The sequence below is a fragment of the Salvelinus fontinalis genome, chromosome 32 (assembly GCF_029448725.1).
Source record: "Salvelinus fontinalis isolate EN_2023a chromosome 32, ASM2944872v1, whole genome shotgun sequence".
In the NCBI taxonomy this organism is placed as follows: Eukaryota; Metazoa; Chordata; class Actinopteri; order Salmoniformes; family Salmonidae; genus Salvelinus; species Salvelinus fontinalis.
In genome coordinates, this window is record NC_074696.1 from 21,859,590 (window position 1) to 21,872,207 (window position 12,618).

Sequence of the window (12,618 nt, forward strand, 5' to 3'; positions counted from 1 at the left end):
CACTAATTCAACAGCTACAAAACGTTGGCTCTGGTATTCTGTAAATAAACTCTTCTTTATTTGATCAAATCACCATAAAATTACAGCATATTTTTAGATTTGAGTCCCTAAATGTAGCTTATGGTCGAGATTTACCAATTATTCTAGTAACGTGTAACAACAAGCTTAAAAGGCACGGAAAACTTGGTGGGCGGAGAGAAAATCAAGTAATAACATAATAATGTTAACTGTCTAGCTAATAGGCTAAATAAAACATCAACAGATCATTTGAATGTTCATTAGATACGATGTCGTGAAAAGTTGAACGGTTGCTTACCCTGATTTTCTCCAAGGGAGTGAATCGTAACTCGTGAACGAAAGGATTTCTGAACGGGGGAGGCAAGTCTGACCCATCTCCATTCTCCGAGGAATGATGCTGTTTATTTGGCAACTTCATAACTGAAAACAAATAAACAAACAGTTAATAGTTAGCAACGGGGTCTCTTCCACAATAAACAGGCAATGCTTCTTTGAAATCGACTATGTAGGCTAGCTACACGGTGCTGATCTGTAGGCTCGAGGAACATCAATTCGTTCTCGTCTGTGAGGGAGATGACGTATGTGCTGTGAGCAACAATACTGGAATCGGTTGTTTGCCTTAAATAAAAGTTCTCCAAGTTCCCCATCTAGTTGGTCTAGTTGGACTAGATGCTAAACAGGTTTGGAATGTTGCTATATAGGATCAACTGAAGACAATAATTAGTTAATTTGACAAAAGTAAAAAAATCAGTTGAAATCGCACTGGGATGTATTAGATCAGAATTGCATTGGAGGCATACTTATATTGCAATACCTATGGCTCTTGGGTCCATGAAATGGGCTATCAGCCTACTCAGTGACACTCAGGACACAGCTGTGAAGAGCATAGTTGATGCTGTATATTACAATATGAATGGTGATTTCCCACAATTAAAGTCCCACAATAACAGTTGCAACGCTAATATGTGTGTGAAGGGGGGGGGGGGGGGTATGGGTAGGCCTTCATTGTAAATAAGAATTTGTTCTTAACTGACTTGCTTAGTTAAATAAAGGTTCAAATAAAACAAATGGATGTGGGCACTCAGACCAACAAGCTACTGTGGCTACTCATGATGAGTTCCGTTTTTTTGTGGCCCCCACCCCCATCAAAGTTGCCCATCCCTGGTCTTGTCCAATTGTGGCATGATTCCACTATTTTAACCGTTTACGTTTCAATTGGGACTTTTATTCTGAAGGCAAACCGCAGATTCCACTATTGTTGTTCACAACACACTGGTAGGGAGATGTGGGGCGATGAATGGAGGATGGCTAATTTGAGCATGCAGGGACTGCGCACGCGTATTAAGGAGTCCCTTATTCTGAGATCACTTTGGAAGGTGTAGGATCCTTTTAACACTTTTTTTTTGTAAAGTGGTGCCACAAATTCAGCACACATGCCACACACGGACACAGACACACACACAGACACAGGCACACACACAGCGATAATTGATATGTGTCTGAGAAGTGCCAGATACCTTTAAGTGTGTGTGAAGTTGTAGTGCTTCCTCTCTCACTTGATCCACCGATAAATCTGTTACTCAGTGCAGATTAGTCTCATTGACTAGACGTAACATAGTAAACATAAATCTGGGACACATTTAAATTAGCATAATATGTTAAGTTAGGTATGGTTACATAAGATAGAAGGTTACTTAAGGCAAAAATGATAGGAGGGTGGTTGGTCGGAGGGGTGAGCGTATAACGGAAACATCTAGCAAAGCAAAGTTTACGTGTTCGAAACTCATCACGGACAACTAGCTTTTTAGCTACTTTGCAATTACTTAGCATTTTAGCTAACCCTTACCCTAACCCTTAACCTTTTAACTAACCCTAGCCCTTAGCACTAACTTTAGCCAGCTAGCTAACACCCCTAACACCCCGTAAGCCACCTAGCCACTTAGCTAAAGTTAGCCAGAACACATTTTAATTCCTAACATACCATACGTTTTGCAAATTAGTAACATATTGTACCTTTTGTAAATCTGTAACATATTGTACAAATTGCAATTCATAATATATCATAGGGAATAGATGATGGACAGCCACAAATTAATACTTAACAAACACAGACAAAATAATATGAAATGCTCTGAGACCATCTTTCTCAGTTTGAAGTCTTTGGGTCTCTCTTGTTTTAGCCTGGTCTCATAGATTAGACGTAACATAGTAAAAGTACACTCATATTACACTGAACAAAAATATAAATGCAGCATGTAAAGTGTTGGTCTCATGTTTCATGAGCTGGAATAAAAGATCCCTGAAATGTTCCATATGCACAAAAAGCTTAGTTCTCTCAAAATTTGTGCACAAATTTGTTTACATCCCTCTTGTGGGAATTTCTCCTTTGCCAAGATAGTCATCCACCTGACAGGCATGTTATATCACAAAGTTGATTAAACAACATGTTCATTCAACAGGTTCACCTGGTGCTGGGGACAATAAAAGAGTGCAGTTTTGTCACACAACAATGCCAAGATTGAGGGAGCGTGCAGTAGGCATGCTGACTGCAAGAATGTACACCAGAGCTGTTGCCAGATAATTGAATGTTAATTTCTCTACCATAAGCTGCCTCCAACATTGTTTTAGAGAATTTGGCAGTATATCCAACCGGCCTCACAACCGCAGACAACGTGCAAACACGCCAGCCCAGGACCTCCACATCTGGCATTCTTCAGCTGTGGGGTCAGCACTACTAGACCAGCCACCTGGACAGCTGATGAAACTCTGGGTTTGCATAACCGTCAGAAACCGACTCAGGCAAGCTTATCTGCGTGCTCGTCTGCGCAAATGCTCACATTCGATGGCCACTGGCACGCTGGAGAAGTGTGCTCTTCACGGATGAATCCCGGTTTTAACTGTAACGGGCAGATGGCAGACAACGTGTATGGCATCGTGTGGGCAAGTGGTTTGCTGATGTCAGCATTGTGAGCATTATTATTATTGTTCATTCAGTATGGATGTCATAATAATTTGGGATGATTTTCATTGAATGTTCTCTCTCTATCAGGACAGGAGAGGCCCTGCCAGAGAAACAACAGCAGGGTCAACAGTTAAAGAATAATTCCCAGTAAATTAAAATAATTAATCACACACTGACAAGGTGGTTCCTATGTGACTGTGACCACAAGCTTGATTTACTTACATGCCAGTCCATAAAGTCAACCCCGAGGTCAATATTATTTATACTACTGCCTTCCAGGCTTGGAAATCCATGCACTTCTCTCTCTCTCTCTCTCTCTCTCTCTCTCTCTCTCTCTCTCTCTCTCTCTCTCTCTCTCTCTCTCTCTCTCTCTCTCTTCTCTCTCTCTCTCTCTCTCTCTCTCTCTCTCTCTCCTCTCCTCTCTCTCTCTCTCTCTCTCTCTCTCTCTCTCTCTCTCTCTCTCTCTCTCTCTCTCTCTCTCTCTCTCTCTCTCTCTCTCTCTCTCTCTCTCTCTCTCTCTCTCTCTCTCACACACACACACACACACACACACGTTATGTTCTTCTTTCCTCGTGGGGACTTAAAATGAATTTCCATTCAAATTCCTATTTTCCCTAACCCTTTGCATAACCCTAACCTTAACCCTAACTTTAACCTGTAACCCTAACCCTAACCCACACCATAAATCTAAATTCTAAACCTAACACTAACCTCTCAGTCGAACCCTATCCTTATCCCTAACTGTAACCCTAACCCCTAAGCTTAAAATACCCTTTGTCCTCATGGGGATGTGGGAAATGTTGTTTTACTGTCCTTGTGGGGAATTTAGGTCCCCACAAGGATAGAAGAACCAACTCACCAGATTACTCCACTTCGAGTCACACAGTACTGAAAGAGATGGCTAGGTGGCTATTGCAGTTGCCAAGGTTTTTGTTTATTTAAAAATATCTCAAAGTAGACATACCGGTTTCCAGAGCTCAGGTGATTGCACATTGTGGGCCGTCAATACTGCACTATGTGCATTTCATAATGTTACTGTGTGTCTTTGTCCTACAGAGAATGCTCTGCACAAAATAAGTAATCCTGGATTCATAATTGGAAAAACATTTAGCAAATTAAGATCTAATACCTCCCTCTTCAAACTGTAAGGAAATGGAAATACAACTTATGACAAGGCTTATTTATAACCTGAGCATATATTCTTTATTCACCAAACATCATACTCAAACTAGCACTAACTGTAACAAGGTCATGACTATCTGGTTTGCATAGATCAGGGATGTGCAACTTTGACGTGGTGCCCCCCACACCCCATTTTAGTGGCCCCCCTAGTGAAAGCTAAAACAAAACAATTAAGTTTTAAAGTTCATTTCCTGCAATTCTACACATTTTGCCATGGGGTGGAGGGGTGATTTTGCAATTTTCTAACTCATTTCATTTCGCCATGGGGCGCATATTTTCTTTTGCAGTTTTACAGCTAAATGTTTGCCGTTTTTAATATGATAATCAATGGGCCCCGGTCGGTAAAGCAACCATGGCTGCTAGACTAACTTACCAATGGAAAAAAAACTGGACATGGCTAATTAGGCCTTTCCTGCAGTCGTTGACCAAAAGCACCCTATTTGGCCTCATGGGTGGAATGTTATTAATATATTTTTCATTTTTAAAAACCTGACAAATTCAGTGTTTCTATGTCAAATAGTTTTGTTATATTTCAGTCTTCTGTGATGTATATAAAGTGTAATATTGTGATCCAAACTCACAATTGAATACATTTCAACTCTCTATCTGACATGGTACAGATATCTTCTTTTTCTAAGCTCATAACCATGTGTGTGAGGTGTACACTTTGTTTCTAAGTGGATTTATTTAAGAATACCAAGAATCACTCTGTTTGACCCCGATTTAGCCCACTGCAATTAAAGGTACTGCTGACGCACAACCAAATTTCGAAATTCCATCTTGTGTATTCTAACTCTCAACAGTAAATTGAGACCCCGACTGAGTCCCCCTCCCCCAAAAAATTACTGTATATATGTATTTATTTCATTGGTGTGTGGGCCTACAAAATGGGGGCCACCAGTTGCCCATCCCTAGCATACATAATACAAGACGTGGCTAAACGTCTCACTGCTGCAATTAGTCAAAATGAGAAGCTTTATTTCACTTTCAATTGTAGGCTATATGTTGGATAATTGCTTGAATCTAAATTACATGTCAGCATGGATACACATGTGTTTTATACAGCTCACAAAAAGCAATGAGTAGTTAAATAATTACATTGAGTCCAGGAATAGAAATGATTGGTGCAGAAGAAAGCAATAGGCAAATTAGACCTTGGGTATTTGATTTTCCTAATGACCTCCATTGCAACCAAAAACTTGGTAGCGTTAATTGTTCTCCTAATTATTAAGCTCTATCGAACCTTTCGATCCTCATTGAAAGGGCATAATCTTGGAGAATAGGGCAGAGGAAAGTGTTTGTCCTTGATGCATATTGTATGAGGATATTTATGGCATGATTTTCTAGGGTTCTGTGAGCTGACGTTTTGGCACCATAGTGTGGTGATGGACAGCACTTGAACAGTGGACATAAAAATGCATTTACTGGGGTTTATTAATTACGGAAGCCATTTACTGTTTAAGAACCAAACAGAGTTAAACAAGCGTTTCTATTGGACAAATTCTGGTAGGTCCATTCCCATTTCATTCCAATTAAGAGATGTTTTGTAACAGAATCTGTGTAATGAATACACCACTAGCCTATTGCTACCCTCACACTGTCTCCTAGCTATGGATGAGGATTGGAACAAGGATAATAGAGAACTACTCCTGATTCCTCATATCACATAAATGAGGTTCAGGAGACCAAATGGCTCTCTATTTGATCAGCATAATTTAGTCCCTAAATAATGAATGGGTGCATTAGCTCTTAGCGACTATTAGCAGAGGAGCTAGCTCTCATAGTAGCAAAATGTTCTCCATTGTGACGTAATAGTGCATTTAGGCTGCCAGCTGTACATGTATCAGAATAGCTTCTTCTCTACTGTGTGGTTTTCAAAGGTATAACAGAAGGGCAGAAGAGGACTTGTTGAGAAAGAGAGAAGACAAGAAGGTGGTGGTGAGAGAGATAGGGAAAGGTGCATCCAAACACTTTAATGTGGCAATACAATTCAAGTAACAAACAATTCACAGGACCATACACAAATCATCACCACCTCATCCCTGCCTTTGCTTGTGTCTGGGATGAGCCTTACAGAACACAAACAGACGTCCCCGCCGCACCACAAAGAAGCAGTCTTTACAGCGGCGTTTCAGAGCACTCTTGGTTTTCATCCCTACAGCGGGCTGGAGGCAGCCCAGGTGCTGACACTGGCCCTGGAGGGCGACCCGGCCCTGGGAAGAAGATCCAGGGGAGAAGGCCAAGGGCTGGATGGGTCTACCTGGCATCAGGAGCACTCTGACTGGGTAGGATGTAAGGGAGGAAAGGCATCGGGAGATGATGGTGGTGGTGGTGATAGGGTAGGTTCGGCTGAGGGTGATCCGGGTCAGATGGCGGGTTAGGGAGCTGACGAGGTGGTTCAACAGGAGTGGAGCCATGCTGTCACCAACACCTGCCTGGAGAGAGAGAACATAAATACACACACACACTTTAGGACGTATCTCAATAGTTTTTAGTTGCTATGTTCTTTCCATTCCTTCATTATCACTGATCTGACAGAACATGATAGGTAAAAGCAATATGGTGGAAATCCATCCAGTCCTTTCAGCTACTAGTGGTATTGAAGGAGTAGAGGCAATCAAAACAATGCAGCTAGAAATATAATATGCAGTGCCTATTATGCATTGCTTATCCTGGATAATATAAATGTTATATATATATATAATTTTTTTGCAGATTCTATCAAGCTATACAGTGCATGATTCATGCAGCATGGTGGATTCTGAAGGCCAGACGCGATCATCTTTCTACTGCCCAATTAGGCAGTACCAGTACTTGATCCGAATAAATGTATGAATGTAACATAATATGCACCAACCTTTCAGTTATAAGAACAGGTTAGAGCTGGGAATAAACTCCTGAAATGCACCGTTTAATCAAAGCAACACTGCCGAAGAAGGATTACTCTCGCACGGAGATATCCCTGCTTCCTGACTGTGACGTAAATGACTTTGAGAAAAGTCACAGCGCGTGCGCTGGGTCGTAGAGCACCAATAGGGAGAATTTGTGCCCCACTAAATACACTTTCTCGCTTTCATTTAAACTGTAACGCGTTGCAGAATTGATTAACTACAAAGTATTTAAAATAATTAATTCCTTAATATAATAATTATGTTACTGTATGTTTGCAAACGATTCGTGAATTTTTATGAAAATCATAGCACTAGGACCAGGCGGTGGTCTTTGGAGGTCGGAGAAGCTCCCTCATCTTGGGTATAGAGTCCATTGTAAACATGGCTGCCGCTGTGCATCGGATTCTGTCCTTCAGTAGAAATGCTAAGGCCATTGTATCGCCTTTGAAGACCTCGGCGGTTTCTCTACAGCGCTACAGTTTACAAGCGTCGACCACTGGAGAGCAAATTACCCACACCGGACAAGTAAGGCTCAAACGTTAGGTTGTGTTGGTTACCCCGAAAATATGTAGTTACTCGTTAGTTACCAAGCTAACGACACCTACTAGCACCACTAGCTAACGTTTGGCAAAAGTGTCCGATGTTGGGGTTGTCAATTAAGATTTGACCGTTGGTCCAGCTTTGAGTTGTGGTCACCAGCTAAATAGTTGCTCACCCACTAGTGGGATAGTTAGGCGTTTATTCACGGCCAGTAAGTATTGGCACTTTTATCACGATAAAAGCTAGTAAGAGCAAAGGCAGATGCCACTTTAGTTAACTAGGTGGAGTGTCAGAGTTTACATAACTATTTTATTGATGGTTGTGAGATGATAACCTTACTGTGATCATGTATTATTGTATGTGTAGAATGTGATCAGCTATATCTGATTGTAATAGATTGTTCCAGAACAGTGTCTGCATGTTGTTTCAGGTGTATGATGAAAATGATCCCAGGCGGGCCAGGTTCGTGGGCCGACAGAAAGAGGTAAAACGACGTTGTCTGAAAGGGCCATAGTTGCCGTGTGACTTCAATGTATTATTTACTTTTTTTGCACACCAGTATTTCTACTTGCACATCATCATCTGCACATCTATCACTCCAGTGTTAATTTGCCAAATTGTAATTACTTTGCTACTATGGCCTATTTATTGCCTTACCTCCTTACTCCATTTGCACACACTGTATATAGATTTTTCTATTCTGTTATTGACTGTACTTTTGTTTATCCTATGTGGAACTCTGTGTTGTTTTTTGTCGCAATGCTTTGCTTTATCTTGGCCAGGTTGCAGTTGTAAATGAGAACTTTTTCACAACTGGCTTACCTGGTTAAATAAAGGTGGGGGGAAAATGTAGAAGTTGAGTCCTATGATTCATACCTGTTGAAGTAAGGCCTAGAGCCTTTTTACATTGCAAAGTGGCCATTGATAGATTTACAATGCATATTTAGTATTCCACTGAGAAGGAATTTGGACTACAAAACAGAGTGTAAGCTACTGATGGTACTGTTTGTGCTGTGTGTTTCAAGGTGAACAAGAACTTTGCCATCAAGCTGGTGGCTGAAGAGCCAGTCAGTGGCATAGAGGCCAGAGTGGTGTCATGTGATGGGGGTGGAGGAGCACTGGGCCACCCAAAAGTCTACATCAACCTGGTAATGACGTCTCTGTAGTGCACATGTCCCTATAATGTACACTAGTTAGTGGTGTCGAAGTCAGAACTCATAAGCTGTGACTACATAACAAGCACGAGCGCAGATCCTGTATTCAATTTCAGTTCAATGTGCGCTCATGTGGACTCAAGTCCAATTTACATGACTCGCGCAAGAATGACATTGCGCCGTGCAAGCCATTGTGGAGGCACAAGCCCTGAAAGTACGGCTGCGCCAGGCTCCACAATGCTTTGGAGTCAGCTTTGAGTTCAAGGCTGTGCTCGGTGACTTGCACGAATCAAGTCGTTTCTATTTTTCAGCTTCATGCTACTTAGTGATTTGGTCAAATTTTTTTGGGGTGTTCCATTGTGCTAATGTCTGTTTTCTGTCTGTTTCTCCAGGATAAAGAAACTAAAGTGGGCACATGTGGCTACTGTGGACTGCAGTTCAAACAGACCCATCATCATTGAGACGCATTCTCAGTCCTCTCTCTCTGTAGTCTGTCATTCTGGTTAATAAATTATATCTACTTTTCTCCTCAGTCTGTATCAGTTCCTATGATGTGGTGTATATACTTATGGAAGCTTCATCAGTTGGTAAATGTCTAGTCTTGGCATCCAGACCCAAGTCAAGGCTCCCATGAGAGACTAGTAAATGCCACAATACTCTTTCTAGATGGCTTGTTTTAAAATGTGTTGCATCTATTTCTCAAGTGTTTGCAATGAGTTGTGTTTCTGGACCTTGCAGAAAAGAATAATCGGGTAACTTTTCGATCTTACAGTTCCCTGTCTCACTGCCAGAGGGCAGCATTGGCTGACTTGTCAAAAGTGTTCATGCAATAGTAAATGATTTAGTGGAACAACAAGGCACAGGACAGACGGGGTGTTGTGATTACTGTAGAAGCTGTGATGGGGTTAGTTTTGACAAGGCATTAAAGACTTATTGTGTACGTGGCAATAACCCAATGGCTTATTAAATAGTTATGCTGTGCAAGTGGCACTTCCAGTGCTGGTATCTTAATCATTTTTCTTTAGACATGCGGTGCCTTCAGAAAGTATTCTCTCAGCCCTTGACTTTTTACACATTTTGTTGTGTTATAAAGTGGGATTACAACTGATTTAATTGCCTTTATTCTTTTGTCAATGATCTACACAAAATACACTGTCAAAGTGGAAGAATAATTCTAACATTAGTAAAAAAAAATATATATATATATATATGAAAAATAAAACATGATTAGCTAAATATTCAACCCCCTGAGTCAATACATGTTAGAAGCCCCTTTGGCAGTGATTACAGCTGTGAGTCTTTCTGGGTGAGTCTCTAAGACCTTTCCACACCTGGATTGTGCAACATTTACCCATTATTCTTCAAGCTCTGTCATTGGTTGTTGTTCATTGCTAGACAACCATTTTCAGGTATTGCTGTAGATTTTCAAGCATATTTACAGTACCAGTCAAAAGAGAGGACACACCTACTCATTCCAGGGTTTTTATTTTAACAATGTTCTTCATTGTTGAATAATCGTGAAGACATTAAAACTATGAAATAACACACATGGAATCATGTAACCAAAAAAGTGTTAAATAAAAAGATATTCGATATTCTTCAAAGTAGCCACCCTTTGCCTTGACAGCTTTGCACACTCTTGACATTCTCTTAACCAGCTTCATGAGGTAATCACTTGTAATGCATTTCCATTAACAGGTGTGCCTTGTTAAAAGTTAATTTGTGGATTTTCTTTCCTTAATACGTTTGAGCCAATCAGTTGAGTTGTAACAAGTTAGGGGTGGTATACAGAAGATAGCCCTATTTAGTAAAAGACCAAGTCCATGTTATGGCAAGAACAACTCAAATAAGCAAAGAGAAACGACAGTCCATCATTACTTTAAGACATGAAGGTCAGTCAATGCAGAAAATTTCAAGAACTTTGAACGTTTCTGCAATGGAAGTTGCAAAAAAAACATCAAGCACTATGATGAAACTGGCTCTCATGAGGACCGCCACAGGGAAGGAAGACCCAGAGCTACCTCTGCTACAGAGGATAAGTTCATTCGAGTTACCAGCCTCCGATTGCAGCGGAAATAAATACTTCACGGAGTTCAAGTTACAGACACATCTCTATCAGAGGAGGAAACTGCATGAATCAGGCCCTCATGGTCAAATTGCTGCAAAGAAACCACTACTAAAGGACTCCAATACGAACAAGAGACTTGCTTGGTCCAAGAAACACAAGCACTGGACATTAGACCGGTGGAAATCTGTCCTTTGGTCTGATGAGTCCAAATTTGAGAGTTTTGGTTCCAACTGCCGTGTCTTTGTGAGACGCAGAGAAGGTGAACGGATGATCTCTGCATGTGTGGTTCCCACCGTGAAGCATGGAGGAGTGATGGTGTGGATTTTTTTTGCCAATTGAGATGGTTTGGGATGAGTTGGACCGCAGAGTGAAGGAAAAGCAGCCAACGAGTGTTCAGCATATGTGGGAACACCTTCAAGGCTGTTAGAAAAGTATTCCAGGTGAAGCTGGTTGAGAGAATGCCAACAGTGTGCAAAGCTGTCATCAAGGCAAAGGGTGGCTACTTTGAAAAATAAAAAATAGATTTTGATTTGTTTAACACTTTTTTGCTTACTACATGATTCCATTTGTGTTATTTCATAGTTTTGATGTCTTCGCTATTATTAGAATAGTAAAAATAAAGAAAAACCCTTGAATAAGTAGGTGTGTCCAAACTTTTGACTGGTACTGTAAGTCAAAACTCTAACTCAGCCACTCAGGAACCTTCCCTGTCTTCTTGGTAAGCAACTCCAGTGTAGATGTGGCCTTGTGTTTCAGGTTATTGTCCTGCGGGAAGGTGATTTAATCTCCCAGCGTCTTGTGGAAAGCAGACTGGGCCAGGTTTTCCTCTATGATTTTTTCCTGAAAAACTCATGTCCTTAACGATTACAAGCATACCCATAACATGATGCAGCCACCACTATGGTTGAACATATGGAGATATTCCGTAATGTACTGGATTTGCCCCAAACATAACACTTTTTATTCAGGACTGTGAGGTTGACCATGCAGTCGGATTGGAACAGTGTGGAGGCATACGAGGATGATCTGTTGTTTCTTCCAAATGTGAGACTTTTTATTAGCAGATAAAGAATTAATATACAGTGGGGCAAAAAAGTATTTAGTCAGCCACCAATTGTGCAAGTTCTCCCACTTAAAAAGATGAGAGGCCTGTAATTTTCATCATAGGTACACTTCAACTATGACGACAAAATGAGAAAAAAAAATCCAGAAAATCACATTGTAGGATTTTTAATGAATTTATTTGCAAATTATGGTGGAAAATAAGTATTTGGTCACCTACAAACAAGCAAGATTTCTGGCTCTCACAGACCTGTAACTTCTTCTTTAAGAGGCTCCTCTGTCCTCCACTCGTTACCTGTATTATTGGCACCTGTTTGAACTTGTTATCAGCATAAAAGAGACCTGTCCACAACCTCAAACAGTCACACTCCAAACTCCACTATGGCCAAGACCAAAGAGCTGTCAAAGGACACCAGAAACAAAATTGTAGACCTGCACCAGGCTGGGAAGACTGAATCTGCAATAGGTAAGCAGCTTGGTTTGAATAAATCAACTGTGGGAGCAATTATTAAGAAATGGAAGACATACAAGACCACTGATAATCTCCCTCTATCTGGGGCTCCATGCAAGATCTCACCCCGTGGGGTCAAAATGATCACAAGAACGGTGAGCAAAAATCCCAGAACCACACGGCGGGACCTAGTGAATGACCTGCAGAGAGCTGGGACCAAAGTAACAAAGCCTACCATCAGTAACACACTACGCCACCAGGGACTCAAATCCTGCAGTGCCAGACGTGTC

General features: G+C 41.0%; 3 protein-coding genes across 4 annotated transcripts in view; 1 reads left to right on the forward strand and 2 right to left on the reverse strand.

Annotated features, from left to right (window-relative positions):
- The window catches only part of LOC129830917 (lysophosphatidylcholine acyltransferase 1-like), a 36,854-nt gene extending 36,189 nt beyond the window's left edge, over nucleotides 1-665 (reverse strand). The window contains exons 1-2 of one of the 2 annotated variants that reach the window (XM_055893752.1): nucleotides 539-665; nucleotides 317-438 (exon numbers count right to left, since the gene is read on the reverse strand). In XM_055893752.1, coding sequence (XP_055749727.1) covers nucleotides 317-438; nucleotides 539-665 — 249 coding nt within the window. The other variant, XM_055893751.1, reaches the window with a different exon arrangement.
- A 5,450-nt stretch (nucleotides 666-6,115) lies between these two features.
- mrpl36 (mitochondrial ribosomal protein L36) lies at nucleotides 6,116-7,157 on the reverse strand. Its single transcript, XM_055893754.1, has 2 exons — nucleotides 7,020-7,157; nucleotides 6,116-6,597 (listed from the first exon to the last, which is right to left on the reverse strand). Exon 2 carries the CDS (start codon nucleotides 6,577-6,579, stop codon nucleotides 6,199-6,201), a length of 381 nt encoding a protein of 126 aa, XP_055749729.1. The 5' UTR covers nucleotides 6,580-6,597; nucleotides 7,020-7,157; the 3' UTR covers nucleotides 6,116-6,198.
- Nucleotides 7,158-7,366: 209 nt separating this feature from the next.
- LOC129830918 (NADH dehydrogenase [ubiquinone] iron-sulfur protein 6, mitochondrial-like) lies at nucleotides 7,367-9,279 on the forward strand. Its single transcript, XM_055893753.1, has 4 exons — nucleotides 7,367-7,578; nucleotides 8,024-8,077; nucleotides 8,619-8,741; nucleotides 9,140-9,279. Exons 1-4 carry the CDS (start codon nucleotides 7,435-7,437, stop codon nucleotides 9,206-9,208), a joined length of 390 nt encoding a protein of 129 aa, XP_055749728.1. The 5' UTR covers nucleotides 7,367-7,434; the 3' UTR covers nucleotides 9,209-9,279.
- The last annotated feature ends 3,339 nt before the right edge of the window (nucleotides 9,280-12,618 follow it).